The sequence below is a fragment of the Oncorhynchus gorbuscha genome, linkage group LG11 (genome assembly GCF_021184085.1).
Source record: "Oncorhynchus gorbuscha isolate QuinsamMale2020 ecotype Even-year linkage group LG11, OgorEven_v1.0, whole genome shotgun sequence".
NCBI classification, from domain to species: domain Eukaryota; kingdom Metazoa; phylum Chordata; class Actinopteri; order Salmoniformes; family Salmonidae; genus Oncorhynchus; species Oncorhynchus gorbuscha.
The window spans coordinates 69,830,816-69,854,224 of NC_060183.1; the positions used below are offsets into that span (position 1 = coordinate 69,830,816).

Consider the following 23,409-nt stretch of genomic DNA (forward strand, 5'->3'; position numbering starts at 1 on the left):
CTGTAGCAAACTGGCTCAAATTAAGACCCGACATCTGTAAGAGTTTCATTGATTTATCCATGTCATGTGTGTCCAACATTACTTGATAGATGATACATGTGGGGTCCCAACATCTCGTATATAATAGCATGGTCTTTCTCAGATTTCACTGCCATGGCAGGTGTATTCCTATTGCACCTAATAGTTATGGCATATGGTGACTCAGTGGGACTTGATCATGATGTACAGATGCCATATCTTAATTTGAGCCAGTTTCAGACAGCAGGAAAATAATCCTGCAGCAACAGAAAATGTGTATTTTTATGTGGATTATAATTTATGATTTTTTTTTGCAGAGCAAATCAAGTAAAATGTTAAAGTGGAAATTACAAACTTTAGAAGCCTTTTTAAACCTTGATTACACTACAAGTTTGCATTTTACTTCATCAACAGGATGGTCAAATTATGATCCTACATCTGTAAAGGCAGCAGTAGCTGCCTTCCGTTAGTGATTCAGTGAGCGGACAGGACATAGACACCACGTCTGCTTAGTTATTGAGGCACTGACAGTAGCTTTGCTTAAGGAGCTAATTGGAGCAGACAAACCAGAGGTCAACTGACCCGAAACGAGACGGTAAATTGGTCAATTCTACACCATGTGGTTGCGGACCATACATTTGGAGCACATACAGGTTTATTTTCATTATGCACTAAACGGAAGAAAACTGACAAACACGGAGGAACTACTTGGACTTGGCATAAGAGACGTTCATTTTCTGTTGAATGCCCTAATGATCATGGCCCGGATGTGCCCATCAACTGGAGACAGAAGACTTCTCTTCAGATGAAAAGATAGTATTAGCTGTCCTGCATTGGGAGAAACTTCATTTTCCTGTCATGTTAATTTCACTCCCTCAAACAGATTATAGTTTGATAAATACTCCAAATGCTACGCACAGGGCACACACTGGTTGAATTACATTGAACCAATGTGGAATACAAGCTGAATTGACATCTGTGCCCAGTGGGTGTATTCAATTGCCTATAATGCTATGCTGCGTTTCCCATTTGCAGTGTTAGTACAGTAGATTTTGGCTGTGTGGTGATTGGAGGGTTAAAATGATTGGTTGAGAAAAATGCCTGACCAAAATCTATATTTCTGTGTAGATCAGATGTTTATATATAGAAACAAAATGAGCAAGACAAGCAGAAAAGCCAAACAAGTTTATTTACAGACACAATATAAAGATGATCCAGAATATAGGTTTTGTATCACTGTTCAAGCTGTATTCATTCTATCCATTCATTTTCAGACCAATTCTTCTACTTAGTTCTTTTTTTACTCTATAAAATGTATGATATTTTGTGATTCTGAGTCAAACTGAAAAGGTTTAATAATGTGCTCATACAGATTGAATAAATGTACCTTGTGCATTTTATCTTTTACACACAATCTGTGTGACTGAGTTACAGGTGAAAGAATCGTCCACATTTTTTAGGAGTAATGTCTTTTAAATATCATGGTAATTTGGGGCATTGCATGTACAGAAGAACGGTCCTATGTTTTCAGTTCAGTCAGCAACGTTCCTCTTCTCTGTCACAGTTAAACACAATAAATATTAATAGAAACATACAGCATTCCAAGGCCGAGATCCACAATGCTTTCAAGGGTACATTGTCACAAAGGGAAAAATTACACGATGCAGTGACAATAATTATCTTATTTCAAAACGGGCCGATAATAGTCATTCCTTTCCATCATCTGTGAAAAAGTGCATCCATCACTCAATTCTCTTTTAAAATCTATTCAAGGTTCGGTGATGTAAAAGGTTCCATCTCTCGCAGTGCACTGGGAGCTTTAGCAGAAGCTGATCATTGTAAACATATTTCAGTGGTGGTTGCAGGCACACACAAAGCAAATAATACAGTATCATCATGCACAGCATCACGAGTATGCAAATGGTATTCTATTTTACAGTAATTATAGAATATGAAGTCATTTCAACAGCAGAAGTGAGCCTTTTCTTAACGAGGTTACACTGTCAGCAGACAGTAAGACCAAGCGTTTGTTTGATGTGATCATCCGTTAGAGAAGTGATGCAGGGCTGAATTGCATATCTGAGAGAGGATTTGTACAGTAAGGCAGCGTGGTTTTAAGACATGAATGACAGAGACAAATCAGATTGCTCAAAAGTACCCAATAACTAGGGCCAGGGTATCGTTCTCTGACTATGTGACCTGACCAGGAAAACCTCAAAGCCCTAGTTACAGGCCATAACATAATATAGGCTACAACTAGGACCTAGAATGTTCCCAGTCAGGTCCCAAGGTGAGGAAACACTCCTGGCCATGCAGAGTGACTAGGACTGTCTGTTCTGGAGGTCAGAGATTTTACTATGGTGGTGTAGATTAGAAAATATTCATCATCTGGCCTTGGTCCAAAAACAGCCAGCAATTAAAACACCACCATTTCACATCAATAATATCCAAGGATATATTCCAGCGTTTGGCAAGTTAGTTATACAGAAGAAAGTGGACCTGTGAAAAAGGTAATCTCTGGTCAGGAGTGTTAACAGTGTTTTATATGAAATATTTACCCCTGTAAAACAGGTTAATGTAGCTGGACAACAGAAAGTTGAACTGTTGGATCTTTGAAGATATATTTTGGATTTGCTACAACATCAATAGTATTCAGGCTTCTTACACAGACATACATAAAAGCTGCCTCACCCACAGTGTCTGAGAAAGATAGCACATAGATGGGTGGGAATCATAACACAGGAAGTGGCAAAGACAAGGTACAGGAGGAGGTGAGGGACACAGAGTGGCCCTATATCAGTGTAAATACTTGTGCAACGTTGAGTTCAAATCTGTACAGCAGTAGTACCACCGAGCCACTAAGATTTCACAAAAACGACATCACTCGGAAAGACCACTTTACATTAAAACAAGCAACCTACATTAACAGAATCAGAAATACCGGCGGTCATTGGAGTTGCTTATTCAGCAAGAGAGTAAGAAACACATTAAGTAGACAGTGTTTGCATTAAAGCAAGCAACCTCCAATTCATGGAGCTACTGTAGAGCCCCCAGATATACGGCGTGAGTTTAAAAGGCTCTTGTCAACTGTAAGATAAAAAATATTGTACCTTTCAATTAAGATATGAAAAATGTACAACAGACAAAAACAGATGGTGACAGACAACAGACAAAAACAAATGGTGACTCCCCACGATACATTGCGGTGTGGGCGTGACTCTGGTTCACAATCACGTGCAGGCTCCCGAGTGTACATGGAGGATGCCTCGCGTGTGCATGTGCAGGAAGTTAAAGATCTCGTGGGGCATAGCGTGGAACCCGGGGCGGGGCTTGACGTTGTCGTAGTAATGGTGCGTGATGAAGATGCCTGAGGGGTTCATGGGAAATGCCCAGAAGCCGTAGAGGTGGACCTCCTCGCACAGTTCCATGGCGGCGGTGACCAGCATCAGGCCGCTGCTGAGGCGTTTGGCGCGGACACCCTGGACACCCCAGAAGCGCTGGACGTTGAGCAGGTACTGAGGATGGAAGAAGAACACACCCCTCTGGGAGTCAAAGTCGTCCAGCATGTACTTTACCCGGAAGGAGACATCAGTGTTACGCGTGTTGTAGAAGGCGGGTAGGACCACCGACGAGTTCTCATAGTTCTGAAGAACCTCATAAAATGGCCGCCGCCACTTCTCTAGCTTCTGGAACCTGGTGGAGGAGGAGAGTCGAGGTAAGTGATTCGTGTTTAAAAGGAGGGAAAGGGGGTGTGTGTTTGAGAGGAGCAGATGTGAGTGCTGCAGCTCTGTGCCACCAACATTACATTTCACTAAGTGCACACCCATTGTAACTGCCTCCGTTAATACATTTCAAGTCTAGATGTTCTGTCTGTCTGTGTGTGTGTGTGTGTATGTGTGTGGCACAATGACAATGCAATGTTAATGGCAATACACTTTTTTGGTGACATAGCCTACAGTACCTCTCTGTTATAATACTTGGATTAATCGTCACCAGATCTGTTTTGGAGCCTACATCAGCAGAATACTTCTCGCTGATGGGTGGTATGTTGCATCTTTGAAGGAAGGAGAATTATTCACATTATTCAAAGCAGACTCTGAGAAGATTGAAAGTAGTTCAATACTAGATCTTGCCATGTGAAATCTGCAGACCAAAATAAATCAGCTCAAGTGATGCTGGTAGATATTTTTAGCACTACGGGATGAAGATGCTGTGTACCTAAACACAAAATCTGCTGAGTCAATTTCCTTCCCACATTTGCTGTTCTTGATGATTCCTCCGTTTCCAACAACAGCACATTTCTTGAACTGGGACTTGGAGTACGGCATGTCCTTTAAATGAAACGGAACCAGTGTCAGTTCCATCACTTTAGGGTGGGAGGTATAGCATTGGATGCATGGATGACAGGTAGTCTTACAGGATGCTATACTATATATTGTTATAGTTGGAACACTCACGTGGGGGAACATCTTGAAGACCTCAGTAGTGATGGGCAGGATGCCACTGGTGTCCACCTCATACCTCAGCTTGGTGCCTGCTGGGGTGTTCCTCTTGGTGGTGAACAAGAAGGAAGGTGCATTACAGCAACGCGACAGAGACATCCTAGTGGAGAGAACAAAAGAAGGACGGAGTTCCTGTCGGATCTAAACAAACTGTAGTCGAACAAGGCTGCTGGAGAAACAAGCAACACAGCAGGCCTGGTCCTTGAGGAACAAAACGTTGCATCCCTGCAATAGAAAGTATCTCTAGAAGTTGGGTTACAGTCACACAATAAAGATTGCTCAGATGTCTCTCTCCATATAGAACAGCTATTGTCGTGTTAAAATGTTATGGGATGCATTTTCTCTGTTGTTTTTGATGGTAGGCCACTCTGGTAGGTCTACATTATGATCAAATAGCCACAGTACCCTACTTGATCAGTGTCTGAAACTGTAACTTAAAGCGGGTACAGCCTCAGTGTTCACAGTAAATGTGTGCTGGAAGTTGCACAGAATTTTCACAACGTTCAAGTTGTGCTCAGCAGACCTGAAATTTGCTGTGCCAAAAAATAATAGGACGTGGGGAATAATAGGACATTGGCTCTGATGACAGAACTAAATGTGGAATAATTGTGTAGCTCTTCTAAATGTCCAACCAGCGTAGGCTTACTAATCATGAAAAGCATTCAGCTACTTGCTGTGTCGCTCATGTGTAGCTCTGATGATAGAACTAAATGTGGAATAATAGGACATGTGTAGCTCTGATGATAGAACTAAATGTGGAATAATAGGACATGGAGGATTCCGGATTTCCTGCATATTACCTATTGATTTCTTTTTATTGAAAACTAGTTCCTGGAATTTTGCAACACTAGTCAAACTAGATGGAAATGGATCGGGTTGATAATGAGTAGAAGTACAACAAAGGAGGAGGCTAATGTGTGTGATGTACGGTAGAAGACCATTAATAACGCGATCTCTGTGATGCCTCTGTGATGCCTTAAGGGTCAATTGTACTTACTTGAAGTTGTTAGTCTCCACCATGTTCTGCTGCCACTTGCACACCTGCAGGTTCCTCCATCTCTCAAACAGCTCCGACGTCTTCACCCTGGCAGACAGCCAGGGAAACCCCACATAAAAACCAGACAAAGAGAAGAGTCAAGTGATCCATGTATGTTTAAGAATAAGGAAATGGTCCTATACCAGACACTGAGTGTATAAAACACTAAGGACACCTTCCTAATTGAGTTGAGTTGCACCCACTTTTGCTCTCATAACAGCCTCAATTTATTGGGGCATGGAATCCACAAAGTGTCGAAAGCGTTCCACAGGGATGCTGGCCCATGTTGATGCTTCCCACAGTTGTGTTAAGTTGGCTGGATGTCCTTTGGGTGGTGGACCATTCTTGATATGCATGGGAAACTGTTGAGCGTGAAAAACCCAGCAGCGCTGCAGTTCTTGACACAAACCAGTGCGTCTGGCACCTACTACCATACCCCGTTTAAAGACACAAATCTTTTGTCTTGCCCATTCACCCTCTGAATGGCACTCACGCAATCCATGTCTCAGTTGTCTCAAGGCTTAAAAATCCAGCTTTAACCTGTTTACTCCCCTTCATCTACATCATAGCTTTCACCTGAAGTCACCTAGTCAGTCTATGTCATGGAAAGAGCAGGTGTTCTTAAATGTTTTGTACACTCAGTGTAGATTCAGTATATGGTCACAATGAGGGGGTGGAAACTGCACAGGTATATAAAACTGACCAACAGGGGGACGGGGTTGCATGGAGCTACACTGCAGCATGCTACGTGGCTCTGCTCTATAATATAAATATTGAACACGCGCTGAGGTGTAACATGAGAATGACACTGCATTCTGTGGCTCTGGGATTAGCATTGCGCCCAGGCACTCCCTCTGACTGACGCCTTGAGTCCACAGTCTTGAGGAGAAGATGGTGATAGCCAGAAATAGGTCTCTGAATAGCTCCCCTTGAACTGACATTCCCCCTTGATGATTGTGGCATTTGACTTGCTCAGGGAGGTAAAGCACCAGAGGGCTTGATGTAGTGTAATGAAAGCCAGTCACTGTACTGTCACTGCTGGCAGAGCCATGGGTGGTTGTCTGTCTGTCTGTCTGTCTGTCTGTCTGTCTGTCTGTCTGTCTGTCTGTCTGTCTGTCTGTCTGTCTGTCTGTCTGTCTGTCTGTCTGTCTGTCTGTCTGTCTGTCTGTCTGTCTGTCTGTCTGTCTGTCTGTCTGTCTGTCTGTCTGTCTGTCTGTCTGTCTGTCTGTCTGTCTGTCTGTCTGTCTGTCTGTCTGTCTGTCTGTCTGTCTGTCTGTCTGCTGCCTGGCAAACTGCCCCTCGGCAAGCTCCTCTTACAGGTGTGATAACTAGCTGGAACAGCCTCAAGAACAGGTAGGCCTGTGTGGAACAGCCTCAAGAACACTTGGCCTGTGTAGAACAGCCTCAATAACACGTAGGCCTGTGTGGAACAGCCTCAAGAACACGTAGGCCTGTGTGGAACAGCCTCAAGAACACGTAGGCCTGTGTGGAACAGCCTCAAGAACACGTAGGCCTGTGTGGAACAGCCTCAAGAACACGTAGGCCTGTGTGGAACAGCCTCAAGAACACGTAGGCCTGTGTGGAACAGCCTCAAGAACACGTAGGCCTGTGTGGAACAGCCTCAAGAACACGTAGGCCTGTGTGGAACAGCCTCAAGAACACGTAGGCCTGTCTGGAACAGCCTCAAGAACACGTAGACCTGTGTGGAACAGCCTCAAGAACACATAGGCCTGTGTGGAACAGCCTCAAGAACACGTAGGCCTCTCTGGAACAGTCTCAAGAACACGTAGGCCTGTGTGGAACAGCCTCAAGAACACGTAGGCCTGTGTGGAACAGCCTCAAGAACACCTGTGTGGAACAGCCTCAAGAACACTTAGGCCTGTGGAACAGCCTCAAGAACAGGTAGGCCTGTGTGGAACAGTCTCAAGAACAGGTAGGCCTGTGTGGAACAGTCTCAAGAACATGTAGGACTGTGTGGAACAGTCTCAAGAACATGTAGGACTGTGTGGAACAGTCTTAAGAACATGTACGCCTGTGCCGGAGTCTGTTCTAGAGGTAGAGCTGCTGCTGATTGTACATCTCCATGGCGACAGCAGCTCAAGGCCAGTCTGGACCACTTTCCCATCTATCTTATTTGTCCGTAGCTACCACACTATCATCAAATCATTCTTTACAACAACAACAAATCAAAGAACAAGGGATGGGCCTGAATGTTGGAACTGAGTGCACAGGCTTTGTTGTTTCATCTAAGATCTAAATTAGAAACTAATTTCAGAAAGAACACAAACCAGCAAGACACACAGGCCCTGGAGGACCATATCTGCCCATCACTGCATTCCTAACACAGGCGATACACTCACATGGTCAGGACTTTGACATCCATAATCTCCTGTCTGAGCTCTTTACATGCAGTGGAGTTGTAGTCATAGGATCCATCGTATGAATCCAGATACCTGGAGGGATTGTCACAGTCAACATAACGATTACACAATAATCAACATTAGTATGGAACAGACTGGGCCACAAAACACATAGCACAGTGGGTTCGGGAAATTATTTTATAAATTGTGATACACTTAACTGTATTCCATAACAATTGGCTATACTTTAAAATGTATTATTATTATTCATCTTTAATGTAAAGACATTGTTGTGAGATGAGTGGCAAGTGTGATATCATTCCTATGGGTAGAGGACCCACAATATGTATCCTGGACACTTTTTTTGTCACCAACTACCAAAGTTGGGGACAAAACAGAAAGTGATACAATTTCTCTGTTATGTTTTCAGATTTTAAACATTTGACATGGGAATTTGGACTTGACATGGGGAACAACAATTAACACTGACATTCTCTCAACAAAAAACAAGAGTCATTGTAAACAACAAAACGTGTGAAATACATAGTGAAAAGAGGGGGGGGGGGGTAGAAAAACCAGATCTTGATGGCAGGAGCACCTAGAACGCACAACCTTTATCATGGAGGTGTGTCTGTGTCTTGTGACATGTACAGTATGTTGGTTAGAGTGTACTGTACAGTATGTTGGTTAGAGTGTACTGTACAGTATGTTGGTTAGAGTGAACTGTACAGTATGTTGGTTAGAGTGAACTGTACAGTATGTTGGTTAGAGTGTACTGTACAGTATGTTGGTTAGAGTGTACTGTACAGTATGTTGGTTAGAGTGTACTGTACAGTATGTTGGTTAGAGTGAACTGTACAGTATGTTGGTTAGAGTGAACTGTACAGTATGTTGGTTAGAGTGAACTGTACAGTATATTGGTTAGAGTGAACTGTACAGTATGTTGGTTAGAGTGAACTGTACAGTATGTTGGTTAGAGTGAACTGTACAGTATGTTGGTTAGAGTGAACTGTACAGTATGTTGGTTAGAGTGAACTGTACAGTATGTTGGTTAGAGTGAACTGTACAGTATGTTGGTTAGAGTGAACTGTACAGTATGTTGGTTAGAGTGAACTGTACAGTATGTTGGTTAGAGTGAACTGTACAGTATGTTGGTTAGAGTGAACTGTACAGTATGTTGGTTAGAGTGAACTGTACAGTATGTTGGTTAGAGTGAACTGTACAGTATGTTGGTTAGAGTGAACTGTACAGTATGAAAAATGACTGTTGTATGATGCCAATGGCAAATAATGGGGAGGCTGTTTCACTGCATAGGGCAGACACAGAGAACTTACCCACATGGCACAACTGGTGACAACGACGTCATTAGGACGTCTCTTATGCCGCTATAGTCAAGTTGCACAGTTTTTATTTTCCATGTCTTTTGAACAACCAAGAAGGCCTCTTTGTCTGGTTGTATTAGATCTGATTATCTGACCAGATAACAACCAAAATATGACATCTTTCCCATGATGGCTTGGTCTTGTCACGAAATGTGTGTCTTTATCCAGTTGTCACAAAGACCAATTTGTTGTACTCTGGTTATAAGATGTGTTCTCCACCAGTTTACAACAAGAACATTACATCTTTAAGACTTCATGTGCCACATGTTGCTTGCTGGGTAGCCTGAGTTCATCAGTCCCTGTGTGGACTAACCATAGCGTAGTCTCGTTTTTCTACAGATCTCTTAGCATGTAGAAATAAAACTGAGGAAGATCACATGAAAATCGGTTGGTCCTACATTTGTACTTATTACCTATCTGGTATGAAATGCACACCCACATACATACACATATACGTGCACATGCATACACAATTATCATGTACATACTGTACACAGTCATAATACTCACTCAGATTCAAACCATTTCAGAAGATTTTACACCTCATTGAACTATACAAATACTTATCATATATATATATTAAGAAATCTTGATTGGACAGATACCTTTTACATGCTTGAGAGGCTTGAAAACCTCTTAACAAGAGGTTTCGGACAAGGAAATAACGAAACATTATACAGGAAATGGTATAAAACAAAAATATAAAAACATCTGTTTAATATGGTGGTAGTGATTGTGTGACATTTGAGACAAACACAATGACATATAAAAGGGAAGTAAACTAAGTGAAGACATGGTCGTCATTTTAGATGTCAGAAAGGATTCGACCCAGATGTCGCACCTTCTCCTCCCTTTTGAGATCATCATCACCAGCTACAGAAACAAACCCAAATCGGTGCATCCCTGTCAGGCCAGGCGGAGAGCCACACGAGAGAGTCAAATCTCCCTCTAGGTGTATTTAAATAGGTTTGTAATGGATAATGCTATTGATCCATGTATAAGCTTTGGAAAGGGCTTCCCTCTCTGGCACCTGGGCTGGTGGAGTCAGCCTCAGGGGCACCAGGAAAGGTGGAACACTTAGGGCTCCTAATACATATTGAGAAAGTGCTTTCTATTCGGAGCATCTTCGAAAGTAGATAGCAAATAGGTGATGTTGAGTATCTCACTACAGTCACTCCCAACAAATGGAATTCTGTCTACTGGAGGGACAGAGGGAGTGGCTGCCCAGCGGGCAAAACTGGTTGCAATGACATTCATTTTTTATTTTTATTTTTACCAACCATCAAAATATGTCCATCTGGTTGTAATTTGGCTATGCGACCAGATAACAACCAAAATATGTCCATCTGGTTGTAATTTGGCTATGCGACCAGATAACAACCAAAATATGTCCATCTGGTTGTAATTTGGCTATGCGACCAGATAACAACCAAAATATGTCCATCTGGTTGTAATTTGGCTATGCGACCAGATAACAACCAAAATATGTCCATCTGGTTGTAATTTGGCTATGCGACCAGATAACAACCAAAATATGTCCATCTGGTTGTAATTTGGCTATACGACCAGATAACAACCAAAATATGTCCATCTGGTTGTAATTTGGCTATGCGACCAGATAACAACCAAAATATGTCCATCTGGTTGTAATTTGGCTATGCGACCAGATAACAACCAAAATATGTCCATCTGGTTGTAATTTGGCTATACGACCAGATAACAACCAAAATGTCTTTCCAATCACATCTTCATGTCGTCTTTACCTGGTTGTAATCTACTTATATGAAGTATTCTCTACCATACCAGAAAAACTATTTACAGTCAAAAAAAAGTGTCACGTATCAAACTTTGTCCGCTGGGTGAGGGGTAAATCAGTTGAATCCAAGATGGCAGTGATCACAAATGTACAACACCAGTGGATGAATTTATAGAGCAAATACTATCTCAGTGAGATAGGATGAGGTGGAGAATGTTTGTGAAAAATATGACTGGTGTAGTAAAGCATGATTGATGTGGCTGTTGAAATACATTTAATTGAGGTAAAACACAAAAGGACAACATGGGACAACATGGACAACATGGGTGACATGACAGAAAAATGCATTTGAACAGGATGCTGGGACAAAATCAAAATGAGAAAGGAAAAATGAAGCTGATGATGCAGTGTATTTTGGATTGGCTTGTTATTGAGTAGATACTGAAGTGACCTAGAGCAGCATGTCTCTATTGAAAAAAACCTTATGTGAAACATACCTATCATATTTCCTATTTAGACTGAGATCTGTAGCATCTTAGCTTCATTTGGTTAAGCTCTAATGATGAAACCAGAATAAGTAGTTTAGCCTAGAAGAGAAGACTGATTGTTATTTTAGATCATCCATGACACACGGGCTTTCTGCTATCGGTGAGGGATGGTCAGATGGAAAAGGGCCTATTAATAACCTGCGTGTTATCACGCCTAGTGACATTAGGTCCTCGAAGCACTGAAGCCAGAGACCTGCTGGGAAAGTGTCATATTTTTGTCTTCTCATAAGAGGAAAACAAGAGGAAAGGTAATCCAGGTAGGTAGCAGAGAGAGACGATGCATATGTGAGAAGAGGAGATAGGGGAACAGAGAGACGTGTCCACTATGTATATGACATACACACAGAGCTGTGCAGAACGCATGAACACACAGTTTGAGGAGGAAAGGCGTTTGAGAGATGGATGCTGAATGGGACACAGAGGTACAAGGGACAGCCGTGGTCCAACCAGCTTCTCAGGGGGGATGGGCGTTAGGGTTTGAGGGTCACGGAGGGAAGGGGGGGGGGGGGTCAGACAACATGCAAGAGCAAATCTGGAGTGCAACCACCACTGAAAATATATGACAGTTTAATCCTTTCAGACCAATGAAAAAGAAAGAGGCATTCTTGGGTTTTTGTAAAAGTACTTAAAATGCCTTCAGACTGGCCTACCTTTGCGAGCGTTTTTTTTTTCTTCTTAATATCGGCTAGGCAGGGTGTGACTATTACGGAGATCTGTGAATCTGGCTGAAAATTCTGACGGAAACATCTGTCAACATGCAGACAGGTAAGTTAGTTAAACGTCAGTGTGAATGGGTCCTGTGTCATCATCACCCTTGCAAACATCTCTACCAGGATTCCTCAGAAATGCAAAACAAGCAGAAGCAAAAAAAGAGTAAAGTATGTGTTGCTGACTTCGTCTCTCTACTGGTTAGTTAGTACAGCAGATTGGTTGGTTATACTGGTTATGCATTACGAGTGGAGGCTTCTAAGGCCCAGGCCACACATGCAGGGGGCTGGGACATCAGCAGGAAATGGCATGTTCTCTCTCTATCTCTCTTTTTTCCTTTCTTTCTCTCACAGGGGTGTTGTACAGTCAGTCAATCACGTTGGAAATGTACCTTTTCTTCCCATTTCTGGCAGGCTTCAGAGATCCATCATCCGAGAAATTAACAGGGCCGGTCCAATTTCCTGTCTCGTCTCCTTTGAGTCGGCTAAACTGTTGCGCACTATTAAGAAAATTAGTCAGTTTATTTGGGGTTTATTGTGCGTTAAGTACCTGAGAACTAACAGTCAGCCAAACATAGACACGCACACAGACCGATACACAAACACTTCCATGTGTGCATGTATGTACACAAATGCACACACACTCCTATACACAATGCACATTTGTGCAAGCAAGCACACACAGACACCATACAGAGGGACCAGCATTTGGCTTAGTATACCAAATCAAACATGGTTAGAATGAACCTAGATAATGTGTGCATGGTTGAAGTGATGACGCATCTAGAGTGTAAAAGGAAAAGTGGCACTCAGTAACACATTTGTAATAAATTAATAAAACACCCAGTCACCACATATTGATTACAGAATATTAAAATGAAGAGGGGAAAAATAATTAAATGTACAAACGTGCCTTGTATGTTAAATCTTACCAAAGAATATTGATAGGCTACATAGCGATTATTATTTTATTTTTTTACACAACCAAAAATTTGTTTTAAAAAATCAGAAGGGGATAAATAAGTCCAAGCTCAGACTGAATAACAACGTGCATACGAGTCTGGCCATCTGGTGTGGTTCTTGGCGCCGATTCCTCACATCTGAGAATGGCATGCAATGCAGACGCACTAATGTCTCAGCTATCTCTGCTGCAGAGCAGTGGAACAGAAAACACACTTGGGTTTAAAACAGTGTGTATCATTTGTTATGTTTCTTTATGACATGAAATAAAGATGCTTCACTTGGTCCATTCATTGTGGTTAAACAGGTCAAACTTAGGTTAGTTGACAAAACTCCGTCGTCTCACACAGGTCTAAAACCCCTAATCAGTCACCATTTCAGGGTGGTTTGTCCAATCTGCAGAATATCTTAGTTCTGTAGGTTAACCTATAGAGTACTTTTCCCATTAGGCTCATGCACAATCTGAAAAAACACAACGCATTATATAAATCTGAACCACATGTTTATGGTTAAGGGGTTACATAGAGAACAGACAAACTGAAAGATACTTAACGGTTTACAGACAAAAGTGGCATTTAGACCAACATTGAAAGGTGCATAGCACCTGTACCCTCCCAGGCCACAACGCTGACCCCTACTAGACTAGACAAATTCCATCTCCTCCCTGAGTAACATGGGTGGATTGAACAGAGTTTTGTCAAAATCGCATAAGGCAAATCCAAATATCCAAACCCATAAGAAATCAAAATGATTTAATTCAAAGACTAACTGTTTTGCGTAAAAGGGACATGTTTGATTTAATTCATCATATGCGAAGAGTAAAGGCATGACCCATCTCACTAAGAAAAAAAAACATGAATCTAAATAAAACCATTTGAGCATTCATGCCATTGTGCATTTAATCCTTTGGTTCTGGTCCATTAAGGCCTGGTGGACAGCACAGTGTAGCACTACAGTGTACTGGCAAATAATCTTACACATAAAGCCTATCTGTAAGCACATTATGTGATCAAATTAACACTGCTTTTTGGGCCGCATGTCATTATTGCAGGATCCACTTAACCTCAATGACACCCCCCCATGGCTGTTGCAGTCAGGGTGGAGTGCACTAAAACAGGACATGGATTTAAGGGCTCTGGATCTTCTATGTGATGCTCCTAAATTAAAGAAACCATGCAGCGGGTGCAGACATTGCACACCTGCAGACCATCAACTATCTACAGTAGAGCAGTAGAGGCTGGTGGGAGGAGCTATAGGAGGACGGGTCATTGTAATAGCTGGAATGGAATAAATGGAACGGTATACAACCACGTTTGATGCTCCTCCCACCAGCCACTGCTTCAGAGGGATGCAGTGTCTCTAAAAAGGCGCCCATGCTCTGTCGCTCTGTCGTAACCGGCCGCGACCGGGAGGTCCGTGGGGCGACGGACAATTGGCCTAGCGTTGTCCAGGTTAGGTAGCGGTTGGCCGGTAGGGATATCCTTGTCTCATCACCAGCGACTCCTGTGGCGGGCCGGGCGCAGTGCGCGCTAACCAAGGTTGCCAGGTGCACAGTGTTTCCTCCGACACATTGGTGCGGCTGGCCTCCGGGTTGGATGCGCGCTGTGTTAAGAAGCAGTGCTGCTTGGTTGGGTTGTGTATCGGAGGACGTATGACTTTCAACCTTCGTCTCTCCCGAGCCCGTACGGGAGTTGTAGTGATGAGACAAGATAGTAGCTACTAAACAATTGGATACCATGAAATTGGGGAGAAAAACAGGCTAAAAATTCAACAAAAAAACTAAAACAAACAAAAATATATTGGTGAAGTCATTCTTATAGACATTGAAGAGCTATTGCTCCCATCCTGTTGAGTCTATCAATTATTCTTCCTGTCCGTTGAGCTAAGCGTCTTATTATCAGCCTGTCAATTTTAATATTATATTAGGCGTACCCAAATCATTGAGGGTAAAACAAAGTCTGCAAAATTAAAAAGATCAAAATGGCTTAATTCTGTCTACAGCTGCAAAAATATGAAATAGTCTTGGAGTAATGGAGGACTTTGCTGCTGGTTATTCTCACATAGTGCTCTCTGCAACTGTCATTATTGCATTGAAGCTTAAGTGTCTCTAGTATTATCTTTTCCAGACCCACAGAATTTGGCCAATTGCAAAGATGGTTTACTGAGATCCTGGGGCATGAGAGAAACTCATGAGATTCAGACCCATGCACTCAGGCATCGTTTGGCTGGGCTACGTGTTGGGAGGGGTTGGACCTGTTGCAACGACTTTAGCTTGTTGTCATCGTTTCAGCATGGGGGGGCGAAAATATCTCACAGTGACATAATTTTCAAGACTTTTTCTCTCTCTCTCTCTGTGTTACTGTGTAGCAAAATGGCTGCCGTTATTGCCCACTGGCTGGGTCCGTTGTGACTGTAGCCCATTCCCCTCTGTTCCAGTCGGTGTGCTAGGAGTGCGGTGCAGGAAGGCAGATAGATAGGTTGATAGAGATATTGCTGGGGCTGGATTCATGCCATCTCAGCCATAGTGTCAGGATGCCATGAATCCATAGGATGTCATCAGAGTAGTCCGCGCAGGACACACACACACAGGTGAGGGGGCTTTGGGCAGGGGGGGCACAGTTAGAATGCAGCACATGTATGTTTGTTGTAAGGCAAAGTCATAATGCACTGTCTGAGGGGTGGTGGGGTGGGGGGTTAGTGTGACAATTGTTCTTATTTTCTTATTTTGGGAGGGGGGTTAATTATCTGAAGATGAAAATATCTCTGCTTCTCAGCATCTGCTCGTCTCACAATGAAAAACATCCCAGAGGATAATGCAGAAGTCAATGCCTTCCAGTGATTAATAATAACATCTTTCACTATGGGTGCTATTAGCTAAAATAGATTGCATAAGAAAAGGTCTAATCCCTATTAGAAAATATATTGCTGTTGCAAAGGTGTTACAAAACATCTTAGGAATGCATTGCAGCATCAGATCATGGCTATGTGTGCATTGAAGCCCACAGGGTAGTAACTAATATTAAATATGACAATAACCCTGTAACATAACATGTAGAAATGATCATTTAGTTAAAATACTGATCAATAAACTGAATCAAGAGATAATTTTTGGTTTTTACTGTGATATCAGCAAATATCCAAGCCTTATGTAAGAAGATGCATGACCAGTACAGCTGAAAATCAAAGACAAAATCAAATAAAAGGGAGTACACTGCCATAAACAGCTGTGTATGGCATGAATGTGATGCTTCATTTTCAGAAAAATATCAAACAGAAATATCATGAGAATAGTGTCAATATGCTACTGGAAAATGGAAGGCTGATTGCTATTGTTCTTTTCAGCCATTTAGCTTATTTTCCCCTTCATGCAGCAAATACTACAACCACTAGGCTACTCCCACATTTACACTGAATTACAACAATGACAGTATTAATAGGCCTACAATTATAACAATAACAGAGACATTTGCTTCACAAAATTGAAAAATATCAGGCTGTCCCTTACATTTCAACATTATGCAATTGTTAACAATTGAGTCTTGCAACCTCCTCTTCAGACGATGGCAAATGGCAAATTATTTGACTTGGGCCTATAGGCTACATGTAGAATATATTTCACAGCGCTTACCTTTTAATGTAGTTTTTGCCATAAAGAATCTGTTGTAAAAGTGTAACCAGTCCAAATGCGCAAATGAATATAAAACAAAGCGACCTATTGCCGAGTAAATCTCTACCCGACGTAGGGTCGGAGTATCCCATTCTTCGGCGCAGCATCCACTGTTGCCCAAAACTCCAGAATTAGCCTTCTCTCGGCGCAGCATTCAGAATCAATCACACAGGTTTATCATGAAAGCATTCGTGAGGACATTGTCCAAATGTCTTTATGATATGTTTACTAACCTATCCTTCGCTGCGGTCACAGCATTGATCTCATTGGCCTATATAAATCATAGAAATATAGGCTACGATTCCGGACGGAAAGTGATTTGGTTAGAAATTGTAGAATACAAATATTCTGGTATTTTGCAAGGCTGATGGAACACAAAACATGAAATGTTTCGTCAAAAATGCCTGACATTTCTTTGAGATCAGGGCGATAACCTCTCGAGTGGGAGGTGCGCTCGATCGAGAGGCTGGACAGACAATGGAAGGCAATGCAGATGGATGGAATTCTTTCTTTTGCCCAACGCAGTTAAGCAAAAACCACGCCCGGTTATTCAGAGGGGCGTTCTACAACGCTGTGAGCTCTCTCCAGGTTCGGAAGTGAATATCACGTACCGCAAAATTCAGTCACTGATTAATATTAATAACGTGGACTGAGCTAGCCATTACCGTCCCTCAACGCTCAAAGACATATTCAATGGCTGTAACATAGCGTATTCAACTGAATGAGTTGTATTTGATTTAACCAGGCAAGTCAGTTAAGAACAAATTCTTATTTACAATGACGGCCAACGCTGGATCAATTGTGCGCAGCCCTATGGGACTTCCAATCACGACCAGATATGATGCAACCTTAGTCCACTGCACCACTCGGGAGCCCATGATTAGCTAATAAATATTTGAGAAATTATGAATAATAAGCATATGCTTTTACCTGATAATAGAATATTAATGATAATATAACAACTTCCAATAACGTTAAGTAGCCTAGGTTCATTTAGCGGACCTTCAATTGAAGGAATTCAGCAGAGTTCTCAGACGTTTTTACAACTTGAAACTCTGAAAATAAATACATGGGAAAATGTTACCAAATGTAACAGTATAGCTTCTGTCCCTCTCCTGGACTCGAACCAGGGACCCTCTGCACACATCAACAACTGCCTCCCACGAAGCATCTTACCCATCACTTCACAAAAGCGGCGGCCCTTGCAGAGCAAGAGGAACAACTACTTCAAGGTCTCAGCGAATAACGTCACCGAATGAAACGCTATTAGCGCGCACCGCTAACTAGCTAGCCATTTCGGTTACACAAACATAATAATAACAGGCCTGCTAATTGTTAAATGACACTTTCCATCCTTTCCTTGGAAGGTCACTGTCTCTGCGCTGAACGCCTGTGATTGAGACAACGCTAGCTAGCCAATGGGAGCGTAGTAGAACGTCCCTCTGAATAACGGGGTTTGGTTTTGGCTTAATTGCGTTGGGAAAAAGACGCAGATATTCCAGTCTCATTTACCAGTGTTCCTTCCACCGTGAGGATGGGCTAGCTCAGTTAAATACTTAAGACAACATGATCGAAAATAATGAAGTAGCCTAGCCTATATACGAAAGAGCTCTCCTCAAAATCAGGACAAACAAGAATGGCATGAAGTGAAGCACAGTTTGGTGATGCTGATAATTGCAGCTTCTTTCCATTACAGCAGACTGGTCCAGAGATGCTGATGCTGATACTCTCTCTCTCTCTCTGTCTCTCTTGCTCTCTCTTTATTTCCAAACAGACAATCATTAGCTACTCCTAGGCCCTTGACCTTTCACTCACTTCCGGTTGAACGCGGAACGAGGAAGAGCTTGGTTTTGTTGTTTAAAAAAAAAAGTTTGTTGTTTTGAAAGTGTATTGGAAAGTTCTTAGTAGCTAGCTAACTTTTTAGTTTGGATCTCGCAACGCAGTTGGCATCAGTTGCTGGGACTGCTAGGCTCTGTCCAGTGATCCTGCCAACCAAGGAAAGGGTCTGGGGAGCTATTTGGGCTTGCTAGCTGCATATCAAGCAAGCAGGTTTTCTTGAGTGCTTGAACGCAGCCCGTGACACGGTTAGCCATTGTGACTGGGACCATGGATTGCCTCTGGTTTATGGCTGTCTAGATCCCTGCAGTTTGTTGTTTTCAATCTTCCCTGTAACCTGCTCTGTCATGTACTAAACTGACACAAATTTCTGATGATTGGTTGAAATAATTGGAAAATAGGAAGATTGTGAGAGCTGTACTGTTAGATTTCAGTCCAGCCTTTGACATTATTGACCGTAACCTGTTGTTGAAAAAACATATGTGTTATGGCTTTTCGACCTCAGCTCTGAATCCACAAAAAGGCAATCTATCTAATAGAAATGAAAGGTTTTACTTTAATGGAAGCTTCTCTAATGTCAAACATTTAAAGTGTGGTGTACCGCAGGGCAGCTCTCTAGGCCCTCTACTCTTTTCTATTTTTACCAATGACCTGCCACTGGCATTAAACAAAGCATGTGTGTCCATGTGTGCTTGGAATGAGTGGCCAGTAATAAACTGGTCCTGAACATCTCTAAAACTAAGAGCATTGTATTTAGTACAAATCATTCCCTTAGTTCTAGACCTCAGCTGAATCTGGTAATGAATGGTGTGGCTTTAAGGAAGTGGATGGCTGCAAATGTTCTACTTTTAAACTCAGACAAAACAGAGATGCTTGTTCTAGGGCCCAAGAAACAAAGAGATATTCTGTTGAATCTGACAATGAATCTTGATGGTTGTACAGTCGTCTCAAATAAAACTGTGAAGGACCTCGGCGTTACTCTGGACACTGATCTCTCTTTTGATGAACATATCAAGAATGTTTCAAGGACAGCTTTTTTCCATCTACGTAACATTGCAAAATTCAGAAACTTTCTGTCCAAAAATGAGGCAGAAAAATGTATCCATGCTTTTGTCACTTCTAGGTTAGGCTACTGCAATGATCTACTTTCTGTCTACCCGGATAAAGCACTAAATAAACTTCAGTTAGTACTAAACACGGCTGCTAGAATCTTGACTAGAACCAAAAAAATGGATCATATTACTCCAGTGTTAGCCTCTCTACACTGGCTTCCTGTTAAGGCAAGGGCTGATTTTAAGGTTTTACTGCTAACCTACAAAGCATTACATGGGCTTGCTCCTACTTATCTTTCTGATTTGGTCCTGCCGTACATACCTACACATACGCTACGGTCACAAACGCAGGCCTCCTAACTGTCCCTAGAATTTCTAAGCAAACAGCTGGAGGCAGGGCTTTCTCCTATAGAGCTCCATTTTTATGGAATGGTCTGCCTACCCATGTGAGAGACGCAGACTCGGTCTCAAGGTGAATGGAAAGGCACTGGAGCAACGAACCGCCCTTGCTGTCTCTGCCTGGCCAGTTCCCCTCTCTCCACTGGGATTCTCTGCCTCTAACCCTATTACAGGGGCTGAGTTACTGGTGCTCTTCCATGCCGTCCCTAGGAGGGGTGTGTCACTTGAGTGGATTGAGTCACTGACGTGATCTTCCTGTCTGGGTTGGCGCCCCCCTTTGGGTTGTGCCGTGGTGGAGATCTTTGTGGGCTATACTCGGCCTTGTCTCAGGATGGTAAGTTGGTGGTTGAAGATATCCCTCTAGTGGTGTGGGGCTGTGCTTTGGCAAAGTGGTTGGAGTTATATCCTGCCTGTTTGGCCCTGTCCAGGGGTATCGTCGGATGGGGCCACAGTGTCTCCCGACCCCTCCTGTCTCAGCCTCCAGTATCTATGCTGCAGTAGTTTATGTGTCGGGGGGGCTAGGGTCAGTATGTTATATCTGGAGTATTTCTCCTGTCTTGTCCGGTGTCCTGTGTGAATTTTAGTATGCTCTCTCTAATTCTCTCTTTCTTTCTTTCTTTCTCTCGCTTGGAGGACCTGTTCCCTAGGACCATTCCTCAGGACTACCTGGTCTGATGACTCCTTGCTATCCCCAGTCCACCTCGCCGTGCTGCTGCTCCAGTTTCAACTGTTCTGCCTGCGGCTGTGGAACCCTGACCTGTTCACCGGACGCGCTACCTGTCCCAGACCTGCAGTTTTCAACTCTCTAGAGACAGCAGGAGCGGTAAAGCTACTCTAAATTATCGGCTATGAAAAGCCAACTGACATTTACTCCTGAGGTGCTGACCTGTTGCACCCTCGACAACCACTGTGATTATTATTATTTGACCCTGCTGGTCATCTATGAACATTTTAACATCTTGGCCATGTTCTGTTATAATCTCCACCCGGCACAGCCAGAAGAGGACTGGCCACCCCTCATAGCCTGTTTCCTCTCTAGGTTTCTTTCTAGATTCTGGCCTTTCTAGGGAGTTTTTCCTAGCCACCGTGCTTCTACACCTGCATTGCTAGCTGTTTGGGGTTTTAGGCTGGGTTTCTGTACAGCACTTTGAGGTATCAGCTGATGTAAGAAGGGCTTTAAAAATACATTTGATTTGAAATTTGATTTGATTGGAACAAATTGAGGAGACAAAATTACTTTTGCCTTACCTTAGATTGTAAACTGTCATGGTCAAAACATGTAGATTCAATGGTTGTAAAGATGGGGACAGGTTTGTCCGTAATAAAGAGATGAAAAGCACATATATGACACACACTCCAAAAGACAAGTTCTGCAGGCTCTAGTTTTGTCTAATTTTGATTATTGTCTAGCCATGTGGTCCAGTGCTGCAAGGAAAGAACTAGTTAAGCACAGAACAGAGCAGCACGTCTTGCTCTTCATCGTAATCAGCCTCTCTTGGCTAAAAGTTGAGGAGAGACTGATTGCATCACTTCTTCTTTTTCTAAGAAACATTAATGTGTTAATTTCAAAATTGTTTGCATAGTCAACTTACACACAGCTCTGACACACACTTTCCCCACCAGACATTCCACCAAGGGTCTTTTCACTGTCCCCAAATCCAAATCAAATTCAAGAAAGCGTACGGTATAATGTGTGGAACTCCGTTCCATCTCATATTGCTCAAATAAATGTAGTTCTGTCCTTGAGCTGTTCTTGTTTCCTAATGTTCTGTATTATGCCATGCTTCCTGCTTTGTGTGGACCCCAGGAAGAGTAGCTGCTGCTTTGTGTGGACCCCAGGAAGAGTAGCTGCTGCTTTTGCAACAGTTAATGGGGATCGGTATAGGTGAAGACGGGTGTTTACTGGGAACTATGGGCACACAAGTAAATCAGTGCCCAGTAAAAACCCGTCTTCACCTATATGTCTAATAGTTCCTATTAACCTTACAAAGGGAAAATCTAGCTTTTGACAAGGAATGACATTCTAATTTCCAAATGTCTATATTTTATAAAACAAACAAGAAACATTTAAAAAGCTTATAGAAAGACTATAGCCTCCTTAATGACAAAAAAAGCATCCTGCAAAATCCACACTTGCATCATTCTTTTGATTAGACTAGGTTGTATTTGGTTGTAGGTTGACGTTTTGGTCCCGAATCATTTTCCCTCAACACTTCTATCCCATGTGTTTTGTACTCTGTGTGTAGGCCCACCCCATATAAATGTCATACCACTAGGCCTACGTGTATTTCCTCTTTCCCAATAAGATGTTTAAAGTGAATTGGCATATTCCTAAATATCAATGATGAATATTCTCAGTAGGCTATTCAAGGACTATTTGGGAGCATAGGCCTACTTAAAAAGGCTATAGGGAGGGAAAGAAATTGAGCTAGGGTAGACTGGGGCTAAATGTAACATAGTTACAGTGAGTAATGGTAGCTAAGACACATATATTGTTTGTATGAAATGTTTTTAATCAACAACAAAAAAATTGTACTCAAACAACATTCATATCTCAGCTACCATTACTCACTGTAACTACGTTTCTGGGACATGCCAGTCGTTTACAATTCAAACCAAAAGTGTCAGAGGTGAAATGTTACAATTAACTCAGTAGGTGTGGTTAAATGTAACAATCTTTGATCCTAAAAATACGGGGCAATAAAACAACTAAATTATTTGAAACAAATATTTGGATGAAAACACAAAAGTGATAAACAAATGATTATATATTTTTTGCCAACTTTTTCTCCCCAATTTCGTGATTACCATCTTGTATCATCGGTGCAACTCCATAACGGGCTCGGGAGAGGTGAAAGTCAAGTCATGCTTCCTCCGAAACATGACATGCCAAACCACACTTCTTAACACGCGCTCACTTAACCAGGAAGCCAGCTGCACCAATGTGTCGGAGGAAACTGTTCAACTGACGTTCGAAATCCGCCTGCAGGTGCCCGGCCCACCACAAGGAGTTGCTAGAGCGCGATGAGCCAAGTGAAGGCTGGCTAACCATGCAAATATATCCTCCAAAGGCGGTCTTCGACTGCATTATCGTTCTTATAGAATGGGTTACCAACATGTGATTTCTAGATTTTAATAAAAAAATGTTATCTTGATTCATTCATACTATTTCCTTCTTCCACAAGA

The 23,409-nt window shown here is 42.4% G+C and overlaps 1 protein-coding gene across 2 annotated transcripts; it reads right to left on the minus strand.

The window, feature by feature from the left end:
- Positions 1 to 1,188: 1,188 nt before the first annotated feature.
- On the minus strand, positions 1,189 to 17,490 carry st8sia5 (ST8 alpha-N-acetyl-neuraminide alpha-2,8-sialyltransferase 5). 2 transcript variants are annotated; one of them, XM_046290270.1, is made up of 8 exons: positions 16,898 to 17,490; positions 12,702 to 12,809; positions 7,917 to 8,009; positions 5,518 to 5,604; positions 4,476 to 4,620; positions 4,237 to 4,349; positions 3,980 to 4,072; positions 1,189 to 3,711 (listed from the first exon to the last, which is right to left on the minus strand). In XM_046290270.1, the coding sequence occupies exons 1-8, from the start codon at positions 17,041 to 17,043 to the stop codon at positions 3,249 to 3,251; spliced, it is 1,248 nt and encodes a 415-aa protein (XP_046146226.1). In that variant the 5' UTR covers positions 17,044 to 17,490; the 3' UTR covers positions 1,189 to 3,248. The 2 variants fall into 2 exon arrangements, with proteins under 2 accessions (XP_046146226.1, XP_046146227.1); XM_046290271.1 differs by lacking the exon at positions 12,702 to 12,809 and having other exon boundaries at positions 16,898 to 17,486.
- Positions 17,491 to 23,409: the final 5,919 nt, after the last annotated feature.

Excerpts from the sequence above, each read along its gene's own strand:
- st8sia5 (XM_046290270.1), bottom strand. The coding sequence starts at position 17,043 with ATGCTGCGCCGAAGAATGGGATACTCCGACCCTACGTCGGGTAGAGAT. Across the intron at positions 12,810-16,897 it reads GGCAAAAACTACATTAAAAG|TGCGCAACAGTTTAGCCGAC; the intron begins GTAAGCGCTGTG and ends TTTTCTTAATAG. Across the intron at positions 3,712-3,979 it reads CCAAGTATTATAACAGAGAG|GTTCCAGAAGCTAGAGAAGT; the intron begins GTACTGTAGGCT and ends CTCCTCCACCAG.